The sequence below is a fragment of the Grus americana genome, chromosome 2 (assembly GCF_028858705.1).
Source record: "Grus americana isolate bGruAme1 chromosome 2, bGruAme1.mat, whole genome shotgun sequence".
Lineage (NCBI taxonomy): Eukaryota > Metazoa > Chordata > Aves > Gruiformes > Gruidae > Grus > Grus americana.
Genome location: NC_072853.1, coordinates 99,543,972 through 99,567,445, shown reverse-complemented (window position 1 = coordinate 99,567,445; position 23,474 = coordinate 99,543,972). Strand labels below are relative to the sequence as shown.

General features: G+C 39.6%; 1 protein-coding gene across 2 annotated transcripts in view; it reads right to left on the bottom strand.

Annotated features, from left to right (window-relative positions):
• The window catches only part of KDM1B (lysine demethylase 1B), a 31,120-nt gene that overhangs the window by 7,453 nt on the left and 193 nt on the right, over positions 1-23,474 (bottom strand). The window contains exons 2-18 of one of the 2 annotated variants that reach the window (XM_054818047.1): positions 23,254-23,320; positions 20,509-20,611; positions 19,575-19,699; positions 17,131-17,220; positions 16,237-16,348; positions 15,401-15,517; positions 14,385-14,423; positions 13,073-13,277; positions 11,786-11,970; positions 10,743-10,919; positions 9,746-9,820; positions 8,333-8,470; positions 6,698-6,869; positions 5,516-5,643; positions 3,997-4,128; positions 3,235-3,309; positions 693-809 (exon numbers count right to left, since the gene is read on the bottom strand). In XM_054818047.1, the coding sequence (XP_054674022.1) occupies positions 693-809; positions 3,235-3,309; positions 3,997-4,128; positions 5,516-5,643; positions 6,698-6,869; positions 8,333-8,470; positions 9,746-9,820; positions 10,743-10,919; positions 11,786-11,970; positions 13,073-13,277; positions 14,385-14,423; positions 15,401-15,517; positions 16,237-16,348; positions 17,131-17,220; positions 19,575-19,699; positions 20,509-20,598 (1,977 nt within the window). In that variant the 5' untranslated portion in view covers positions 20,599-20,611; positions 23,254-23,320. The remainder of the gene's footprint in view (positions 1-692; positions 810-3,234; positions 3,310-3,996; positions 4,129-5,515; positions 5,644-6,697; positions 6,870-8,332; positions 8,471-9,745; positions 9,821-10,742; positions 10,920-11,785; positions 11,971-13,072; positions 13,278-14,384; positions 14,424-15,400; positions 15,518-16,236; positions 16,349-17,130; positions 17,221-19,574; positions 19,700-20,508; positions 20,612-23,253; positions 23,321-23,474) is intronic. The other variant, XM_054818046.1, reaches the window with a different exon arrangement.

The following is a 23,474-nucleotide window of genomic DNA, read 5'->3' as shown; positions in this document are numbered from 1 at the left end:
TAATTCTATGAGAGGGTCTCAACAGAGAATATATGGACCTGTTCTCCAAGGGGGACTGACAGTATCAAATTTACAATGGAATTCACTGTGGAAAATGCTCAAGAAATTTAGCAGAATTTTTACAAACCTAATGTAGGACTTAGGGATCCCCATCCTGTGTGTGGGCTTTCTGAATTTTGCCTTTAAATTTTCACATTATTACAGTCTTGTTCCTGGCATTACTTCTGTTACTGTTTTGTTCTAAGCACACATCTTACTAGATACCTTTTCAAGAGAGGCTGTCTTTTTGCACTGGGAAAAGGTAGGAAATCTTACCCTGGTCAAATAGACAACTTTCAGTATTCTTCTCAAATAGTTTATGTATTTATTAGGTCAAAAGGACCTGGAATAAGCATATTATTAGAATTTTGGAAGATCTAAGATCATCATGAAGGCTTGCTCAAATTTAGGCACAAAACATTTAAGCGGTGAAGTGATTCTGCAAACAATTTTTTTTTTAAAACCCCATTTAAGTTGGGAAAGCCAAGAAAAATAAAACATATGATCCCTGATAACATTTTGCTCTTCTGGGCTCATGTATACAAGTAAAACCAAATGCATAATAAAACCTGAGAAATATGCAGCAAAAGTAACAGGGACAAAGCAGCCAATGTTTCTATGCAAAGTAACTGAAATAACCTGAAATTACTTACCTTCTCAATGACTCCTGCTCCCAAACTATTAATGGCCTTAATTTTTTTTTCTGACAGTGGAGGATTAAACTGAATGGCATTTTTCTGAAGAAGGGCCAGTGGTACAGTCACTAACACCTGGAAGAAATAATTACAGTCACAACAGTAGCAAAAGCTGAGTACTGCACTTAAGACTCATAGCATCCTCTTGACTATCTTGGATTATTCTTATAGGATGCAGCATAATACTCACCAGACATCTCTAGATTAGTGTCTGGTTTTACTGCACATTAATGGGAAACGCATGCCTCACAGTTGAGAACAGATCATGCAGTTCACTGGTTTTTGAGTTGTCTGTTGAATTGCTTGTATCAGAGTGGCTAACCATGCTACTAATTTTAATACCTCCTGTCAATTATAATCAATGGCTCTCATTAACAAAACCGTATTTTTGAAAGAGAAGATGGTCATTGGTTTGGTTTGTTTTTTCTTCTTTCACAGAGCCCTTCTCTTTAAAATATGCTCAGTAACACTGTTCCTGTCAATCTAATCTTGATCAAGTTTATGTATCATTTTAAAAATTACTAAAAGCTAAATTATGCAGCATGAAGCAGGTGGGAGATAAAGAGAGTAAGGGAGACTGAGAAATACAGGTTGTTCAAGTCCTGCATACCAAAGGGAAAAATTTTAACATGGAAGATTCACGTGCTAAATGGGGTAAAGCTGAGCAGGGAATGGAACCAGAAAATGTAACTGTCACTTCAAAGACCAGATAAAAATCTATTATTTGCTTCACATTTTTAGTAGGACCTTTATAGTACTTAGTTCTTCAAATCAACTAGTACTCAAAACTCAAGCATGCTCCATGAAAAATACGGTCTAGGACATCCAAATACAGGTCACTAGAATATATGCGGTTTCATCTTTGAATGGGAAGAAATTGAACTAAATAGTCTTCTGAGAGGAAGAAAAAAAGGACAAAAAGGACATAGCACTATCCATCATATTTGAGAAGTCAGTGCAGTACAATGAAGTTCCCACTGACTGGAAAAGGGGAAACAGAACCCCCGTTTTTAAAAAGGGAAAAAAGGAAGACCCAGAGAACTACAGGCCGGTCAGTCTCACCTCTGTGCCCGGCAAGATCATGGAGCAGATCCTCCTGGAAACTATGCTCAGGCACATGGAAAACAAGGAGGTGATTGGTGACAGCCAACACGGCTTCAATAAGGGCAAACAGTGCCTGCCAAATTTGGTGGCCTTCTATGGTGGGGTTACAGCATTGGTGGATAAGGGAAGGGCAACTGATGTCATCTACCTGGACTTGAGCAAAGCATTTGACACTGTCCCGCACGACATCCTTGTCTCTAAATTGGAGAGACATGGATTTGATGGACGGATGGTGGATAAGGAATTGGCTGGATGGTCGCACTCAAAGAGTTGTGGTCAACGTCTCAATGTCCAAGTGGAGACCAGTGACGAGTGACGTTCCTCAGGGGTCGGTATTGGGACCAGCACTGTTTAACATCTTTGTCGGCGACATGGATAGTGGGATCGAGTGCACCCTCAGCAAGTTTGCTGATGACACCAAGCTGTGTGGTGCAATTGGCACACTGGAGGGAAGGGATGCCATCCAGAGGGACCTTGACAGGCTTGAGAGGTGGGCCTGTGCAAACCTCAAGTGCAAGGTCCTGCACATGGGTCAGGGCAATCCAAAGCAAAAATACAGGCTGGGCAGAGAATCACAGAATAGTTTGGTTTGGAAGGGACCTTGAAGATCATCTAGTTCCAACCCTCCTGCCCAATGGACTGAGAGCAGCCCTGAGGAAAAAAAGACTTGGGGGTGTTGGTGGACAAGAAGCTCAACATCACCCAGCAATGTGCGCTTGCAGCCCTGAAAACCAACCATGTCCTCGGCTGCATCAAAAGAAGCGTGACCAGCAGGTCGAGGGAGGTGATTCTCCCTCTCTATTTGGCTCTTCTGAGACCCCACCTGTATCCACCTCTGGGGTCCCCAGTACAAGAAAGACATGGACCTTTTGAAGCCAGTCCAGAGGAGGGCCACGAAGATGATCAGAGGGCTGGAGCACCTCTCCTGTGAAGACAGGCTGAGAGAGTTGGGGTTGTTCAGCCTGGAGAAGAGAAGGCTCCGAGGAGACCTTAGAGCAGCCTTCCAGTACCTAAAGGGGGCCTACAGGAAAGCTGGAGAGGGACTGTTTACAAGGGCATGGAGTGATAGGACAAGGGGTAATGGCTTTAAACTAAAAGAGGGTCGATTTAGATTAGAAAATAGGAAGAAATTCTTTCCTGTGAGGGTGGTGAGGCACTGGCACAGGTTGCCCGGAGAGGTTGTGGATGCCCCCTCCCTGGAAGTGTTCAAGGCCAGGTTGGATGGGGCTTTGGGCAACGTGGTCTAGTGGAGGGTGTCCCTGCCCATGGCAGGGGGGTTGGAACTAGATGATCTTCAAGGTCCCTTCCAACCCAAACCATTCTATGATTGTATGTATTGTGGTCAATATTGTTCTTGTGTTCCCTAGAATCCTTAATCTTGAAGCATATTGTGTACCTTTTGTGTTGTCCAAACTGTTCCATCTGCAGTAGTGACCTGTACTTCTTCACCAGAATAGTCAATACTCTGTACCTATCGTAAGACAAAATGAAGAAGATTATGCTACAAAATTTACACACGCAATGCAAATTCAGACAAGAATAGCTAATATAACACTAGTCTGTAAACTAAAAATTGAAGAACATAAATTTCCAGAGAAATGTTGAAATACAAAAATTAGCTTCCATAGAAGCTGAAAAAGAAAAGTCATTGTGATTCTAACCTATGAGCTCATCATCATCATATTTAGGTACTGATAGTCCTTAAAGATGATTTCCAGAAATGGTATGGAATGTTCATTACTAGAGAAAGCAAGCTTGCCAACACAAAAGAAGACAAATAACAGTATTTTTTAAAATTCAAGTTAAAGAAATGGATTTTTTTTAGTATACGCTTGTGAATACTGAATTCAAATACTAAGATTAAATTTGTTACGAATCCAAAATTTGTTCTGCATCCTAGGATGCAGAAGTACAGCTGTGTTTTCAGTATCACAGATTTAATATAGAGTTAATCAATGCTGTCAGGAACATCAATAATTTCATTTCTTATCAGTCAGAAACTTAACAAAAAAATGCTGAAACTATCCTCTCTTTTCTTAAAGACAAGTCAAAATAATCATCAGCACAGATTTGCCTGGTCCAAAAGATTACAAAAGATATGATTGGGTGCTTCAAAGCAATGTAAGACAGGCACTGCATCAACATTTTCCAGACTCACTGGGAAATTCAGCCGGATGTCCAAACCTTCTGCCAATTTGTCAATCACTGTAGAATATCCCACGGTTAGAAGAGTGTGATCTCCAGCAAACTGGGCAAAAAATTCATTGTGGTCCCATGAGCGCGCAGATACCTGTGGACAGAACATAACCAGCTGTCTTTACTGGCAAGGTGACATGGGTACTAGCAAAAGTCCCATAGTTTAGAAGAAGCTACCAGACTGTATGGCAACACTGACAAAAGCAAACCACTTATTTACCTAAGGCCACTATACAACATATGAATTGCTGGATTAAGAAATGTCATAATATGGGTTGGTCACTAGCAGGTAATTTATAGTTCTGCTTAGTAGAGAAAACAAGGAAAGTACAAAAATTAGGTGAATTGCAGTGTATTTATTTCAGTTTTCTGTCTCTAGCAAGGAAATCAGATTTTCTAGCCTTAAGACATCAAATAAAAATGGAAATATTTCCCAACACAAAGGAGAAAATAAGATACAAAAAAATCTCAATGGAATTTCTCTGTCACTTTGGGGTTCTTCCACTATATCTTTAATTGACCTTCTCCCCCCATCCCTGCAAACTCATAGTAGAATAATGATATTTGCACTAAGCAATCACCACTTAGCAGTGAAGAATCTGAAGCAATTCTCAAACTGCTATTCAGGCGCCAATTCCTATCACTGCAGTTGCATTTACTTCATGTTTTGATATTCAAACTGAAAGTAAGATGGATTTAAACATCTGTCTTATTTCCCCTGGGTGCTCATGAAGTGTTAAAGTTTGACATATCAAAATATTTTCCATTGACTGCCCCAGTATAGCACTGTCTTGCACATTTTTGTTATGTTCTTATGGTGCTTCTCAGTTCAGATCAGATTTGTGCATCTGCACATACCAATCAGCTGTCCCACCACCGTAGTACAATTGATCCTGAATATCTTTAACCCAAGCAACAGGACTGAGTAAGTAACACACTGCAAGAATATACTTTGATATTTCCTGAACCTGCTTGGTTAAAATTGAAGTCACGAGGAAAGCCAAGTATCACATAGTCAACAGAATACCTAGGAGTGGTGAACTGGGGCCCACCGTCAGGGTGTTGGAACACTTCAGAAGTTAAATGCATTTATTCTCAAGATACCTAGCAAGGTAGAGAAATACCTCAGTTTTTAAACACAGAACTGAGAAGCAGAAGTCACACACAACATCTGAGGAAGAGTAACTCTCCTGTGAATCCTACCACCCAGGATCTCAGCAAAATGCCCTACTCCACTGCACCATCTACTCTCAACTTCTGTGTTAAAGAGGATCTCGCTGGAAACATGTCATGAACTCCCATCAGTGCTGGCATCTGTGTCTCAGTGCTTTTAAAGAACAGGTTAGGGATGTAGGAACAGTTTGGGATTAGCTGATTCTTCCTTTGGGGCCATGGGATGGATCAGGTGACTTCTCAATGTTACTTCCAATCCTGTTTTCTATGAAGCTAAACCACTTCAGAACACAGCTGTCAAAACTCACCTGAGAGAGATTGCTGCCACAGGCATACTCCAAATTACTGAGATGGAACTGTAGTACTTTTTCTTCCAGCTCACTGAACTGGATACCAGACTCCTGAATAAAGGCTTTATAGATCTCTTGTATTTTTTCTGTGAAAGAATATGTTTAAAATAAGAATATATCACTAGTTGTCAGAAGTCCTACTGCATTTCAGTATGCTATTCTCTGGATCACAAGATTTTCAAACCTACTGCTAAGTTGCAGTAAGATGTTTTTCTTCTCATCGAAAAAAACCTGCAAGATCTTTCCACTGATAAAGTACAACTTTGTTGTTTAATCACAGGTTTCCCTAGTAGAATCTTCTTCAAAAAGGAAACATACATAGCCTCAGGAAAAAAAGAGGTTATAATGATTTAAAAAAACAAAAACAAACAAACAAAAAAAAAAAACCAACCACACTGTGCAATAGCACAGCTGGGCTAGCCAATTGAGACATGAGAGAAATTGTTTAGCTGTCATCAATATATAGTTGAAGATATTTCAAGGAAAGTACACTTTAAAATAATGGAGAATCCTTGCAAATAAATCCTGCTTAATTTTTACAAAACCAAAAGAACTGAGAAATTTGATCCAGAGTTTGCTGAAGAACATAGGAGTTGCTAGTTCTTGTCTTAGAGAATCCACACTGAAAAGATTTAGGAGGCAGACATTTCTGAGCAAGTTTATTTTTTGGTGTTGAACGTGCCTGCATGCTCTAAGTGTGGTGGGAGGCATTACCCATGGAGACGGGACTATTCTTACCAGCAGAAGGCTTTGATCAGGATCCTTTTTAGACAGATTAGTCAAAAAGTGTAAGAGCTAGCTATGGCCTGCTTCAGCAAGAAGCAAGTCTTTTGAACCGCTACTGCTACTAGTTACACTGAAAAAGCTACCTCATGAAAACAAGACACTACATCAGAAGTCATACAGTATTATAAAAGTCTTCAAATTAGGCTTCCTTAAAAGTTAAAAGTGACGTTTTAGTCTGTGTGTATATGATAGACAATCTTCCTTTGTCCTCCACAGAGCCAGGCTATCACTGTTGGATTTAAGGTCAGATACACAGCCATACACTTCTAAAAATGTCTGATATAAAAGCCAGTTTAATATAAAACTCTAGGAATGCAGCCAACACCTTCACTTTGCAAGACATCTCCCACTTACCACCAAGAGGAACATCTTGATGTTGGGTTTTATCTTTTCTCCACTCAGAGACGACATCTAGGATGGCATTGAAATGAAAGTCCATTCGTTTATCAATAGTGGGATCTGTTATCCTTCCACCTTCCTGGATCAAGTCACATTTCTCCCCTAGTTTGTGCATTTTAATGCCAAGCTTAAAAAAAAGACATTTTATTGCTTTTTAAGTATGGAAAAACTACAGTGCCTAGTCTGCTCGAAGTTATTTAAAGTAAGGTGAATCCTTCAGATTGAAGTGATGCCACTTAAAAAAACATCCAGGACTTTAAATAGTTGGTCAGATTAACTTAAACTCTCATCCTGCTAAAACTGGAATACCAACAACCCTTCTATCTGTTAACTGTCCGCAAACTGTTGTTCCCTACTCTTCCATCCTTTCCTTTATCGAGGATTCCCAGAAACCTCATTGGCCACTTTTCTATCAGGCCAAGGACTAGTACAGAGATGTTGGATCTGGTAATCAAACACGATGAACCAGTCTCCTTCATTCCTACCTCACCTTATTCTCTAAATCACCATTAAAATCAGTTCTTTTCTACAATTTTCTGGTGCCTGATGCCCTAACAGTTCCTGGGACTGACAGGAATTGCCAGTTACCACCAATTTAATTAACAAACAAGCAAAGAAAGAAATTATTTTTATTAAACCTAGTATCTTGCTCTGCTTGTCCAACTTGTATTGAACACACAACAGAGATAAGTCAGAATGAAGATGTTTTTATGTTCTGCAGAGTTGGTCTAGAGAGAATAGCACAAAACCAGCGTTAACTTCTTCCTAGGGCCTTGTTACTTAGGGTGCACTCCAGGGTTTTTCACATATCCTCACATCTCTCTAGGCTGTTGGTCACTACTGCAGATCTCTTCAAGATACAGTTGTACTTTGAAAGTTGACATCAAATGACCACAAAGGAATGGGCACCCAGTGTGTATTCAGAAGTCATTATGCCTCATCTCATAACTAAAAAATTATTAAAAAAAAATCTTCATAACACTATAGAGCACTAAACAGTTAAAATTGCAGCATGGGCTGGATTTGCATGCCTCTGAACAAAATCCATACTCAAGTTCCACTTGGAGAAATTCAGCTTCCTGCCCCCAAAAACCCCAAACCAACAAATAAAATAAATTTAAAAAAACAAAAACAAAACTGCAGTGTGTTTGCATCAGTAGTTATCATACATATTCATCTTAACTTGTGCAGAATGGAACTAGAAATAGGCTAAACAAAAGCAAATCTTTCATAGAACTACGTATTACAACATAGCAATAGCCTCCCACAGTAAAGCCTTTCTGAGCTCTAAGGAAGTCTGCCGGGGACCTTTTACATTACTGTCTCCAAAAAAGAGGAAACAAGTGTTTTCCTCTGGTTCTGAAGCTGCCTTGTTTTTCTTTACATAATGTGCCCCAAACCATTCTACAGTCCTTCTCTGTCCCCAGCTGTTATCAAAGATATAATAGCAACACGGAGTATACTTACAACGCAGAACAGTGTTTTAATCAAGTCATGAAAAAGGGCTCCCACCCTTTCCCAGCCACCTGAACCTGGCTTAAACGACAATTTTTCACTAATGATAATGCATGACCACTGCAGGGAACCCACTTGCTCACACATTAGTGCCACTGGGTTGTTGACGCATCCATTGACGATTTGTGCTCCTCTTCCAACAGTGACTCCTTTGAATGTCTTATCATCCCACACTCGGCCACCAATTCTGTCTTTAGCTTCTAAGACAATGACCTATGACAAAATGCAGCTTAGTAAATTCTAAGATTTGATTACATTCAATATACCTGTTCAATTCCAGAGCAAAGGGGAAAACAAAGCACAGAAACCTCCCAAGCAATCCAGCAACGCTAACGACCTTAAATAACTGTTACTTTAAGAAACATCCCTAACAAAAATAAGCCACCTTTTTGAAAAAGCTGAAGACCTATTCAGGCAATCTCAAAATTGGAGTTTAAGGCATGCTACGAGCTATTAAACACAATGATCTGGGTGCAGCATCCATCAGGGGAAGTCCATACACCTTTTGGAGAAATTTACTCCTGGGATATTCCAAGAAAATCCCATTCTTATGCATTTCCACCACTCATACATATCTCTTTAGCATTCACTACTTGTCACTGACAGACACAGGATACTGGACTAGATGGATGTCTGACTGAATCTGTTTACCCTTACTTATATTATCTTTTTATTTTTAGAGAAAGTCTTTTTAGAGAAACTCCATCTCTCCAGAACAGCAGAAAGCAACAGTGTGTATATATTTAAAAGTACATATAATATATTTTATAATTAAAAAAAGGTCCTGCCAGTTGATATTTATGTATTTTACTGAGGATAGCTTTCCACTGGACTTGATATACAAAAAGGCTGCACTGCAATCTGCTATTTAGCATCCAAAGAATAAGTTAATGGGGCTACAGGAGTCAGGGTTTCATTTAAATATGAACATGTAAATATATAAATCCAGAAAGTCAGGTGCTCATTCGTTTACTTAAACATCAACCCTGCAAACACTTTATGTGTAAAGAGTCCCATAGATTTTCATAGGAATATTCTGATGTGTAAAATTATGTCAACATGTAAATACTGTGAGATCAGAGTCAAAGATAAACATGAGGGAAAAGGGAAATAGATGTGATTTGCTTGTTTTTAATAAGCAACTAGTACAGGAAAGCACACAAATGAAAGAAAATTTCACTTCATTTAAACAGCCGTCATCATCTGCAGTCCCATTATTTGGACATGAATATCTGAGTCTCCCCTGTCCTCCCAACCCAAGTCTATGTAAAATATTCACTGCATGCTTTGTTGAATTTTAGATACAAATAAATGCTGTTTTTAAACAGCAGATTTACTCAGTAAAGCCCCAGATTTTACAAATTAATTAGGATGCCCTATACATAAATGTTTGAAACAAGAATGTAATTTTTTTTTCATTTTGATGAAGAACACTTTCAAAGCAGAGGAAGTCTAATTTTTTAAGTAGTGTACTCTAAAGTTTCTTACCTTAATTCCAAAGTTGTGCAGTTGTCGGGCTGCTGCTAATCCTGCTGCACCAGCCCCAACAATAATGACAGATTTCTAAAAAATAATACAAGTTTTAAATAAAAATATTTACAACTAAAATAGAAATTATCATTGCACACTTAGTCTTCCTCTTGCTAAAGTTAAAAATACCTGTAGGTTTCAGAAGTCTAGGCTCTCTTGTCCTCTGAAAAGTGGTAACTTTTAAAGATGATAGTGCATTTAATATAGAGAAAAGATCAATGGTAGCTTTGAAAAGAGTTGCAATTTTAAGGGCTTTAAGAGCAGACATCTCAGTTTCTTTTAACTGAAACAGCTGAAGTTATCAGTCAAGTAACAAAATCTAACTGAAGTTATCAGACAAGAAACACGCTTACCTTGTAATGAATTCAATCATAGATTGGGTTGACCAGTAAAAACTATTTTATCAATTAAAAACATATACAAATACACTTTCCAAACATAAATCGACTTGCAATTTCTAGGAGATATTCCATTACAGAATACATTAATTTGATAAGGTTCTGTATGCTGTCAAGCAAATTGCTAGTCATAAATATGTCCCTTTAATCATCGTTATTGCAAACCAACATGAAATAGGAGTTCCCTCACCTATGGAAACAGAGGTACATTACAAGATTAAGCCACGAGAAGAACCTAAGTGTATTGTATATTTTTCACACAGTTCCCATCCATCCAAAAAGCTCATAGGGAGCACAGATCCATAGGACTAAATTCCATAGATTTTAGTGGGAATAAAAACCTTGCTGGGAAGAGTTCCATGTCTGTAGTTTCCATAACCATTGAAGGCAGAGGAGAACCATGTGAAAAACATGCAAAATGTTTGCTTTTATCTGTAATTTTTACATAAACAGTTGGAATGACAGGTAATGAAGAAAAAATCCAGAACTCAGAAAATATGACACATGCCATGTAGTTTTATAGCACTAATAATGTAGGGATTATTGCAGCAACTTACATTGTGGTATTCTTTAGGAAGAAGATACTGGTCAGGACTGACTGATAAAATCCCTGTATTAATTAGCCCTTTCCTTGTCATAAAATAAAGTATCCTCTCCATTTCCTGTACACAGCGAATACGCACAAGCCCCCGAACAATGATGTGATGGATACATTTTTGAGGGGTAAGAGCCTCCTGTAAAGGAGAAACAAAGAATAGAAAGTATTGATTTTCTAATATTCAATTTTTTCACGCATTTACATCACATTTAAACTGTAAACCAGATGGTAAAAATTAATCATGCATTAGGCTTCTGGGAGCATTTTAAAAGCAAGTTTTGTGGAAGTTTCTTTACGCAGTAAGGTAATGATTTATTAAGCTAGATTAACATGGAATAAAAGCAAATGAGTCTACAAGATACTCTCACGAACTCCATGGTGTGTTTCATTAGTACAGGAACGGTACTGAAATGCATCCCTGATTGCAAAATCAATCTACCTGGTGGCAGTGCTCACAATGACATTCCAGTAAAATGCATTCCAAAATGGCATTCCAAATAAAAAAACAGATTAATATCCAAAACCTTCACATAAATACAGACATCAGTATCTGAAAGCTTCAGTATGTAAAATTCCAGCAATTCCACTGAAGGCAGTGTCATAGAGTTAGCATAAGTAAAAAGACAATCACTTCCCTGTCCAACAGTCATATGAGAAAAAAATCATAATGTGCCCACAAACACTGTTTAGAAATGTTCAAGCATCCCTCTGAAAGTTACTAGCTGGACAGACCCAGTAGAGTTTTAATACTTTTAAAACTTTTGTATTTTACTGCAAAAGAAGCTCCCAGGCATTAAAACTCAAAAAACCCTCCAAAACCAAACCAACCCAAAGCACCTTAAAACCAGCCAATCTTAGAATGGATTTTCAAAAGGGTGGGAGTGGTTTTTCTGGTGCATAAGGAGATGTTTAAGAAGAGAGTCCAATCTCTTTGATCCACATCCCAAAAAAGTAGCTATTGTTTGTAAACAAACAAATTAAATATTAGCATCTCTTTCTTACCTTGCAGTTTGTGTACCACAGAGCCAAAATCAGGTTTCTCAAAGCCAAGTACATGGTAGGGTCTCGTGAATATTCTGGGAACTCATAGAGCTCATCCAGTTCCATGACATCTGGCCTCACACAAAGTGCTTTCCCACATTCATTGGGCTGGTAAAAAGGCTGGAAATACTTGTTCATGCCTGCAACTGAGTAAGACACACAAAGACCTAGTCATATTCCATCGTATCTTCATTGTATCCTTTTCCCTCTAAGATGATCCATTGATCTCACACAGATAAACAAGTAATGAAGCTTTCCAGCCTCTAGCCACTTTCGGAATGATTTCATTTACATTGCTCTCCCCTCTCCTACTCTCTAGGCTGTGCAGTATTAATTACTGTCCTGCTGCCTGATGGGTACGTCTCGGACCTATCAGAGCTTAAATTTTGTCAGAGAAACATTATGTGCCCCTGGACGCCAGGACAAGTCCAACAAGGAACAGGATCTAAACTCAAGTCTGTATAGCCTCATGAAGTCCTCTGAACCCTTTTCATCTTCAACTTCCAATACTGCCCAGAGTGGGTAGTAACTAAAAATAATCATCTTCCACATGCAGTACTGGTAGCTCTGTGCAATGAAGTTTTCTGTTTGTTAAGCAGATAAATATCTGTTGAATAGATGAGCAAATTTATTTTCAGCACCTAAGGAGAGCAAAGCCAGCTACGATGACACAGAAACTGAACTTTCTTCGAAGCACTCTAAGCCAGTATTGAGGTGTATCAATAAGGATGAGTATGGGAATCCTGATTTACCTCTCTCCATACCTGACCTATTCTGCAGATCCACACTCCCAGGCTGTCAGTCTCAGAACTGTCATTAGCAAAGAATTAACGTAAACAGAACCTGAGTGCCTTAAAAAATTGAAGCCCCAAAGATCAACAGTATCAAAACTAGCAGAATTGTGTTTTGTTTTGATAAATCTTCATTTCCTTAAGAACGCAAACAATCTTTAAGTACCTGTATGTTAATTTCCCATTTCTATAAACAAATGACAGCTGGTAAACAAAAAGCCTATACAGGCTGTTCTTACTCCCTAAAGAAATGCCACACAAAATGTATTACCTCTATCTTACAAATGAGTAAATTGCATCAAAGTAGTACAGAGGCAGTCACACAGAGAATGCGTATTAGTGCTGAGAACAGAACCAGTATTTCTGAATCAGGAGCATTATGTGCCTTATAAACTCACTCAGAAGACAAAATTTATCACACCTATTTAAGCAACAGAGCCTTGCAGATGGCCCTTACCAGTCAAATTAGGCACGCTCTTTAAGTGCTCTAACTTCACAAGGTTGGATTCACCAGGTAACCGATTAGTGCTGGTACAGGATGGACTCATGCCCACGCAGTCTGGATAATATGCAGCTAGAAAGGGAGCTGCCACACTGTCTTTCAGCAAAGGAGGGAGTATGAGCATGGAGTACCACCAATGGTCTGAAACTTCAGCCACTCTCTGGCCAAGCGGAGAAGTGAAGGAAAGAGGGGAGAAGAGAACACGTCAGTACTTTGAAAAACGTTGGAAAATGAACCAATTCCCCCCTCCCTCCAAAACTGAGACCAAAAAGCACTAGAAGTACCAATCTCAGAATTGTAAGTCATAAAGACATTTTCTCTCCCTCTTTCCCCTTCCTCAGCCTGACACAGAAAACCTGTAGCATTGACCTCTTCCTGAGAAATGGAGCTGAAACTTCACAAACTCCACACCCACGTGGAACGCAAACGGATGAGACATGCTGTAACAACACATCTATGCCTTATCAGGCCCTTTATAAAACATTTACAGTTGTTTATGCATCCAGAAATCTGAACCTAGAAAAGCTTACACTAAGTGATCAATTTAATTTAGATTCTGCTATCCCCATCAAAGACCTTCTAAAACCCTAGCAAATGCTAATGATTCAGCTTTAATTTACAAATCAAACATGCATTAAGGAAACAAAAACACAAAACTTCTACAAGAGTCAACAGTAAGCTTGCACAGGTTTCCTGAGATAGAGGTAGCTCAGGTACGCTTGCCGACATTGGCTTACTGAACATCAGATCATACTAAATCTGAAATGCAGGGTTACGTGATCACAAACCCGTTGCAACACCAATGTACATCAAGTCTAGTTTTGTATTATGAGGGAGAGGAGAAAGAAAATATGTTTTGATGTTCTCTCACAGTCTTGAAAAAGAGGACGCTAGCTTGACTAAAGATAGAAACCACCTGAAAGACAGGGGAATTTCAGGATGGGGAATTTTATTTGAAAGCTAGCAACTGAATACTGTTTTGCCTGATCAAAAGTGAGACTTAGGAGTAAACCTTGAATCACAGACCACAACTCAAAGACACCACGAACCACTTGAAAGCTAATTGGTATGGTAAGGGAAAAAAGGAAGAAGACAAGAAAGTAGAAGGCCCTAGGCTCTGTTGCAAATAGTGTCTGACAGTTTCCTGAGCAAAATGCGTTAATACCACCATAACTGGCCAAAGGACCAAGAAAAGGAAATAAATATGCTGTGCTTTATGATTGCTTTCACATTCTAGGACAAATGAGGAGGAACAGCCACTACTCACCAAGTCCTCAGGCATGGAACACTGGTCTGAGCCCTCAGTCTGAAAGAAAAGTGAATGGTATCAGAGCTATTCTTAAGCTGTACAACAAAAATTAAATATAAAACAAAGTAATTTGTCTACTGCATAGTTCTTTAAACTTAAAAAACAAACCACAAATGTGTTAGTGTTAGCCTTCTGTAGCAGAGATGATTATGTTAGTAAAAATAAATAGTAGAGAAATGCATAGTTAAAAAACACAACACACCATAAAGCAAAAACACCCAGAAAATGTTTCTTATTTGTTAAGTTAGTTTCTACTGATCAGACATTAAAATACACATTCTATTCCACAAAATGGAGTGGAACACTGAAACAAACAAATGGCGGGGAGGGGAAGGAATTTTATAAAATATCCCACATTTTCCAGAGAGACTCCTCCAGTCTAGACTATAAAAAAAAAGTTTCTTATTTATTTTAAGAGTATCTTTATCACAAAGTTTCAAGATTAAATGCTGACCATTCTGATTTTCATATGGTCAGTATTTTCATATTATGTTTTTAACTATATAGATGCTATGGCACTATAAGGACTCTTTCAAATTTCAGGAGTTATCTTCATACCAAAGCTGAAAGTTTTCATGTAAAGCCCCATGACAGACTTGCTAGAAATTTATAAAAGCTCACTGAGCTTTTCAGATGCTTTCCTCAATAACAAAGTACGGCCAAAGAAAATCAAAATAAACATTTTAGTGGATGTCTATTTTGTACATGTACATAATCTTTCCATAGCTTCAGAATGAAGAATTTTACAATTGACTGTGCAAAGATATTCCAGATACTTCTTTCTTCACATTTCTACTCAGGAAACAAAAAGTCCAAACAGCATGTGGGCCTGTCACCATGCAGCTCTCCGTGCCATCCGACCATCATTTTGACATTAGAAACATTAAGCAACAAACAAGAAGAAATTAATGTCTGCAAACAAGAAATAACAACTTGTTCTTAGTTTCAATACACGCAAAACTCTTCTGCGCTACCTTGGTGGAATTGTTCAGTTTCATACCACATCTGTAGGTTTTCGCTATTTGTGGTGTCAGCTGGATTTCCTTTGTCAGCTGACGCCATTTACCACAGTCTGGCTTTGTGCACTGCACCTACAAGTCAAAAAACAAACATGTTTTTACTTGTTGCTGTCTGATTACAGGTAAGATTAATGAAATATAACTAACCAATTCGAAAGAAGCAAGATGCAAGGAAGTTGTCAAATGTAATTGTTAAATTCCTTCTCATGTAATCCTCACGTCATAAGTAAGACATTTGGTATACAGAAACCTTGTGCCCATCTCCTGTAAGACTGAATTTCTCCACAGAACTCAAAAATTAATTCAACACCCAGTTACTATGGTCTTCATTGCATTTTGCAAGCATTACTGCAAAAACACTTTGTTCACCACTTCAAAACCAACAATGAAAACTAGAACACCACCACCAAACTTCCTTCCATTCCAGTCGTCTTCTGCTCTCTTTACCAGTGAAATACAAAATCTGTTTTGGAAGTCCTTCAGACTCGTACTTTCCTATAGCTGACATGCTCCCTTTTGCCCGCCAAGTCTTATTCTACCTGAACGTCACACATCTTAGCTGCTACTTCACTGAAAAACAGCAGAAGGTTGTTCTTTGTGGGGTGTGGAGAAGGTCTCCAACAACAGAGAAGCTGATGAGAATTACTATCTCGAGCTTTTCCACAGTCCTCTAAGACAAGAAAACCCCCCCAAAAACTCAGCTGATCTGCTGCTTGAACATAAAATATCAGAAACACATCCGAACATCACATTGAAATATACCTTTTTAAATACATCACCCTCCATCTTACCCAGTAAGGAAGCTGTTGGTCAGCCATGAAGGCTTTTGGACTGGGCTCACTTTTACCATTACTTGTCCAAATCCTTTTCCAGGCAGTGTATTTCTCATAACCATCTTTATGGCTAAGAAAGAGAAAAAGAAAACAGCAAGCAGTCAGAAAATTGAGTATCTAGTTCATTTCAAGCAACAGCAGTTATTCTAAAATTAAACATTTTACATAAGGACAGAGAAATAAGGTTGTAGAGAGTCCTATATTTTTCTTGTTAAAAAAGGAGAAAGACAGGGTTCTTACAACAGCAATAAATTGCATTTTGACCACTGCATCCTCTTGATCATGTGCACACTTCCCAGTATCTAAGACCTGGACTGAGTCACAGGTACTGCTGAGCACATAAGCACTCCGAACTGTCAGTAGAGCTGGACTCAACTCCCACTCAAATGGGAAGGAGCTTGGAGCTGAAAGCACTCTGTGAGCCTGACCAGAGTCTTCAGTCAGTGAACTGCCAGAGTTAAATCTGCTCACCAATTTGATGTTACAGAGAGGCAAAGTCTCCTGAATTCACGTTGTAAAGTGAATTTGCTTTATAAAGGAAAATAGATTTACTGAAAATGGTTCTCATCATTCAAAATTCTCTGATGTTGTTTTTAAAAAGACAAAAGCTTCAGAATAACTGTACACACAAACCAGCCTGCCTAAAGTAACTGGTTCTGTTCATGCTGCTATGTTTAAGTTGACAATTAGTCCATACAAACCTGCAGTTTTAGCACCAATACCTAAGCCTCACTTTGAATAAAGCAAGCAGAGAGGACAAGTCTTTGTGTTTATGTACATGTTTCAACAGTTGTAACGTCTGCCAAATTTTAATAAGCACTGAAAAGGCACAACCTTAATTGGCAAATCTACCTTCGATAATAGTGGTCAAAACATTCATTGCAGAAGTGTTCCCCACAGGAAAGATGATACCATCTAGACGTATACCCATTTTTAGCACATCTGTAATGAGGAGACACAGAAATAATTTTACAATACATTCAGAAAAAAATCTTTCTATTGACAGTAGTGCATTCTAGAACATGAACAAAACATTCACGACAAGCCAGGGCCTTATGCTACATTCATGAAGGCTGACTTGCACAAGGCACTACAGTCATACAAATAACAATAAGATCATTTCAATTGTCTCAAACATTTCCAGTTTTCAAACTAAGCAACACCAGATGCATAGGAGGCAAAATGTACATAATGTACAGTTTTATAGTTGGTCTGGCTTCCAGCAACCTCCCGCTAACAATGGTCAACTGAGCCTGTCTTTAGTACCCTTTAAGCAGACGTTTCCTGAACATGAAATACATTTGCTCTTACAATATGTGCTATGACCCACTAAGCAAATGTATACGAAGGCAAAGTCCCTTGCCATAGGAACTTACGGTTCCTTTACTTTGTTCCATTTTGTTCTGATATTAGTGCAGGGATGGGAGGGATCATTTAAATTAGTACTTTTCTTGTGATCGATTGATTCATAAATCATTACAACAGCCTATCCCCAGAACAACTAACAAAACTATAAAGGCAAATCTGAATACAAAACAGATGTTGCCTATTTTTTTCACGTGACTGAGTTGGCTGCAATTTTAACCCAACGAGAGAAAACACTGAGGAAGCAGTTACGCATTCTGGGCTTTTATTCTTTATTACTCTCAGAAAGAAATATCCATTAGCAAACATTATATTCATCAGACAAAGCAATCGCTCTTCACTTAGAAAACTCTCATTAAATGCAATGGAATGGTTCAAGATAAATGCACGAGGTAAAAAGCAGCTACCTAAGCTACTAACTGAAATAGCTAGCCATGAAATGATCTCATCCCAATAAATAATGTTGAAAGTATGTTCTTAGGGGTGTGGGGGGTGGAAATCAAAATATTAAAATAACAAGTCAAAAAGATGACTAAGCACTATCTATTGTTTCCTACATTAAAAACATAGTATCGCCAATGCTGATCTCTCAGGTGTTCATTTCCTCTCCAAGTCTCTTAGGCAACTGCCTGAACACTTGGCTTTCCTATGACTACATCCAGAATACACTGACCTCCTGCCACCAAAAAGAAGTCCACAGAGATAACTAAATGAAGCACTAAATTATTTTCTATGATTGGAAAATAAATAAAAAGAGGAAAAAAAGACAATAAGAAAAAAGAAAATAGAAGAAAACAAATTAAAAAAAAAGTTTGTCTCAATTAACCAGGGAAGGAGGAATGCTATGTAATTACAGTCTGCCTACTGCATAATCATAGAATCATAGAATGGTTTGGGTTGGAAGGGACCTCAAAGACCATTTAGTTCCAACCCCCCTGCCATGGGCAGGGACACCCTCCACTAGACCATGTTGCCCAAAGCCCCATCCAACCTCGTCTTAAACACTTCCAGGGAGGGGGCATCCACAACCTCTCTGGGCAACCTGTTCCAGTGCCTCACCACCCTCACAGTAAAGAATTTCTTCCTAACATCTAATCTAAATCGACCCTCCTTCAGCTTGAACCCATTACCCCTTGTCCTGTCACTACACTCCCTCATAAACAGTCCCTCACCATCTTTCCTGTAGGCCCCTTCAGGTACTGGAAGGCCTCAATTAGATCTCCCCAGAGCCTTCTCTTCTCCAGGCTGAACAACCCCAACTCTCTCAGCCTGTCCTCACAGGAGAGGTGCTCCAGCCCTCCGATCATCTCCGTGGCCCTCCTCTGGACTCGCTCCAACATATAATGAGGTCTAATATGTTGCTTATTATTAGATACACCTTGCCAGTATCACGCATTCAGTACCTCCAGGGTCAGAATACAAAAGGACTTGTGCAAGTACACCGAAAGCCACGAACAACTCAAGAACAAAGAGTTCAAATAAGTACGACTCTCCCAAGGCCTAAAATGTCAAGGTCAGAATCTCACCTCAGACTGCAAAGCATTCCAATGAAAGAGCGATAAAGACTTTCTGCAGTAAATGACGGTTTCATTTTCCATCTTGAAAGCAAGTTTAGCTTCCTCGGATTACACTAATAAGCTCTCAGTTTCACAGAAGCAAGGCGTGTTTCAGAAGACACCATTAATAACATAAATAAGCGAATTCTAAAGATATTCTATATCTGAATTAGCAACTTGCACAGTAGAAAGTAGTCCACAACAGGAATAACTTGTGACACTTTCCTGGCATCTTAAGACTCATATTAGTACTTTTCAATTCTCCCTCTACATTTAGAAGTGAAGGGATTTTTCAGAATATAACTATATAGTGTCCTAAACTTCAGCTGCAAGTTTATAAGAGTCCACAGAAAATGCAAATAAAAAGAAACAAACCTTTCAGCTGCACTGGCAAAGCAAACGGGACATGTTGCAGTGCATCCAGCTTTTTCACACTTTCTATATTTCTTCTCTGACGCTTCATCATCATCGTCTGCTGCTTCAGCGGCTTTCTTCTTCACCTAATAAAGAATAGCTGAAATCTGACCAGAAAGGACACAAATGCATCTTCTACAAAATGGCATTCAGACAGTTTTGCAGCTTGTGGCTAGTATCTAATGGTTTAAAATGGTACTAATGAAAATTTTTGTATCTGTTGTGAAATAACTGCAGCATGAAACAGCTGTCAAAGTAGGTCAGTTTTTCTACAAAAAAAAAAAATCCACAGTAAGGCTGGAAATATCATTTAAAGCTAAAAATGTTTTGCCTTAGTCTAACTGATGCCATTGAAGAAATTAGAAGAAAAGCTTCCAGTTCAAATCATATTTTAAGCTCTATCACATGCTAATGAGTCAAGCCTCATGCGTTCATTCTCTTTCTCCTTCAAAAAAACTCTTCTTCACATACTTATTGATATTAATTAGTGGCAATCTTATCTGTGCCTCAAATAAAATATTAGGCTTGGCGCTTTTTTTGGACTCCAGATACAAAGCTGTATACCAAATGTCTCTTCTGGGCCTCAGAGGTCCTGCGTATTGTGTTGTTTTAGGCCTCTGTCTGGATGGGCAGACAGCTTTGTCTGGTTGTACAGAAATCTGTGACTGTATTTTTAACACATCAGGTTATATTGAGCATTTGTCTTTTCTGAATATTGTTCACAAATGGAACACTTTACCTACTTATTCACAGAATTAATTAATTCTCCCTCTCTCTGAGTAAGTACTCCAAGTATTAATTTATCCACAATGAAGCCTGCTTTATTTTAAAATGTCAACAGAAAATAAAAATTACCAGAGTACAAAGCCATGTGTTTTTAAATTATTATAAATACCTGTCTTCCAGAACTCCTCAGAGGAAGGTTGTCTGGAGACTGGTCTGAAGAACATGCCTTTTTTTTTGTTCGTACCCTTCCAGTTGACATTGTATTATTAAATCTGCAAAAAACATAGGCAGTAGTTAAGAAAAAAGAAATTAAATTGCTTGACTTTGCAGAGCTGTCTAATCACCTGGGCAGTACAGCCACTCACAATACTGCTTTTGTCAGAGTTACCTAGGTAAGAATTTGTTTAGCTTGATTCAGGAAGAAAATGAGAATGAGGCATGACGGGAACGGAACAATACTACTATTTTAAACTAAATTTGGAGTTAAGATTAGATCCCTGAGTACATCTTGAGAGGCTGTTCCAGATCAGCATAACTTGGACTCCAATAATCTGATTTGCATTACGTGAAGACCTGGACTGGAATTTGGGCTGGCAAAGTGAATAGACATCAGCTCATAATGCAAGCATTGAAATACCACTCTGAGTAATGTTCATCCTGCTAACTTCTGATTTATTGGTAGCAAGAGATTTGCACTGTAAAGCACTTTTCCAAACAGCATATTGAAGAGATGTTTAATACCAGGTGAACAACGAGTTCCAAGACTTGCACTCCCTCCTATGAAAGTACTTCAGAATTTGAAGCCTAAACTGCAGTTGCATTGCAATTATAGGTGATGAGAATATTACAAACTTTGTTATTAGGCACACTAGAGGAGAAAAGAAAAGGTTTATGCCACAAGAGAGCTCTATAGCTGTCTTTACATCAGTGGGAACACGGAGAAGACCACAGTTTATCATGTGAGCTGGAAAGCATAAAATGTGAGAAAGTATGCCACAGAAATATGAAAACATATTTAAAATGGTATTACCAAAGACGTTCTTTTCACAGAGAGTAAAACACAAATAACAAGAGCCTAGAGGAAGAATTAAATCTAAATGTGCTCTACCACATACAGAAAGGAAGTGAAAATAAAACCCTTATACTACAGCACTGCATCATGAATGTTATCTTGTTGTAGGAGGGATCAGTTTGTAATTTTTTTTTTTAAATATATTTGAGATTTCTAAATTCTCTCTGTTCCAGGCTGCATTTTCGGTGTTCAAGCTGACACTGACAGACATGGTAGCAGTATCTTCGTTCAGGAATTCTGCTGAAAGTAAAGGTAACAGGAGGAGAGAATGGGCATTTTTACAAAGTTTCAGATGAGGCTGATGCAAATCAAGTAAATTGGTGCTTTATTCTCCCCTGAAGATAGAAGAAATTGATTTGGGAGGAGAACAGAAATCACATGATATCCACATAAATGAAAAATTAGTTTAGACAACCCAATACAAAAATAACTCTTTTTATGCATCCCCCCCAAATTATAACTAATTAGAGAGAAGAAAAAGAATTAAGTCAATCTTCATTACCTAATTAAAAAAAAAAAAAAAGAAAAATCACTCTACCATAATTTACCACTGCACAGGGGTGGATGAGGTTGGAGACTAGAAAAAAGAAGGTTTCATTTACATGAGAATTCCCTAAACTACTGTAACGCCTGAGGAAACAGTGGCATTTTTTTCCTCGGAGCTTTCCTTCTGGATCAATAGCACAACAGTATCTCTCTGCATCACCTTAGCTTCTGACGCTAGGTAATCATTTCTACATGCTGTTGCCTTTATAGTCAGAGGCTACGGGCTACCTTAGCACTGAGCGAGGCACCAGGCGACTCATTTTGTTGACTACCAGGTGATCACAGTCTGCTGCTGCCGTGAGGCCCTTTATCCAAGACGGTAAAAGGACATGCAGCTGTTTCATGGCATATACAGGGTTAGAAAAAGAAAAGGTGGCATTTAGCATTCACTAGGAAGTTTGGTAAAAATATTTAAGATTCAGAGAGGCCTCCCATTTTGAAGGGCAGAAGCCAGTCATACGGAATCTCGTATTTTTGCTGTAAGCACTACTACAGGGGGAAGAGGGAGGTGGGGAGAAAGAGACCAGCTTTGCATGTAACTGTAAGCAAGGCCATTGCTTTCAGCTGTGTGCCACTTTGTCCCCACTTCCCCTCCCAAAACAAACAACACCCCCCCACAAACCCACAGCTTTTTAAAGAACAAGCAAACATCGCTTACTTTACAAAGCTTTATATGACTCTGCATCCCTCAACCATCTTATTGGCTGAGAAAATAAGCCCTTTAAAAGGGGGGAGAGAGAGAGAGAGAGAGAGAGAGAGATATGCATAACATGCTGTCACGTTCTGTAACAGTTCATCCATCTGTAACGCGTGGCCTATATGGAAAAGCTTTGTGGGGTTTACCTGTACAATTGACAACAAGTTTGTCTTGGAGGAGGAGAAACCACACACAGAGGAAACGAGAGCAGCCTGATAAACAAGGGGAAAGGGGAGGTGGGACCACGACGTGCGCACACCTTTAAAACTCACCCCCGAGGAAATCGGCGGCGCCCAGCCAGCCGGCCGAGGCTGACAGCCGGCCGCCCCCGCCCCGGGCCGGCAGCCGCGGGGGCTCGCCGTCCCCGGGCCAATGCTCGGCAGCGCCCAGCGCCGCGGGGGCCGCGGCTGTGACAGCTGGCGGCCGGGGACGCCGGGAGGGGGGGGGTCGTGAGGGGGAGTCCCCGGGGGAGGGGTGTCCCCGGGGGGGATGTCACCGGGGGGCAGTCGGGGGCGCCCCGGGAGGAAGTCCCCGGGGGTGCTGACCGGCGGCGGGGGGAAGGCGCTGGGGCCGGCGCGGCGGAGCCGCCTGGCACTCACCTCGGGGCCGGGTCACTCGGGGGCCGGAGACCACATTCACGCGTGTCCGCGCCGCCTCCTGCTAGAGCTGCAGCGGGGGAGAAAAGAGGGGAGAAGGGGAAAGGAAGGGAGGGAGGGAGGGAGGGAGGGAGAGAGAGAAGGGGGAATGAGGGGAGAAGCGGGGAGGTGAGGATAGGGGCAGCGCTCGCACCTGCCCTACCGCCCAGGGAGGGGGATCGGCG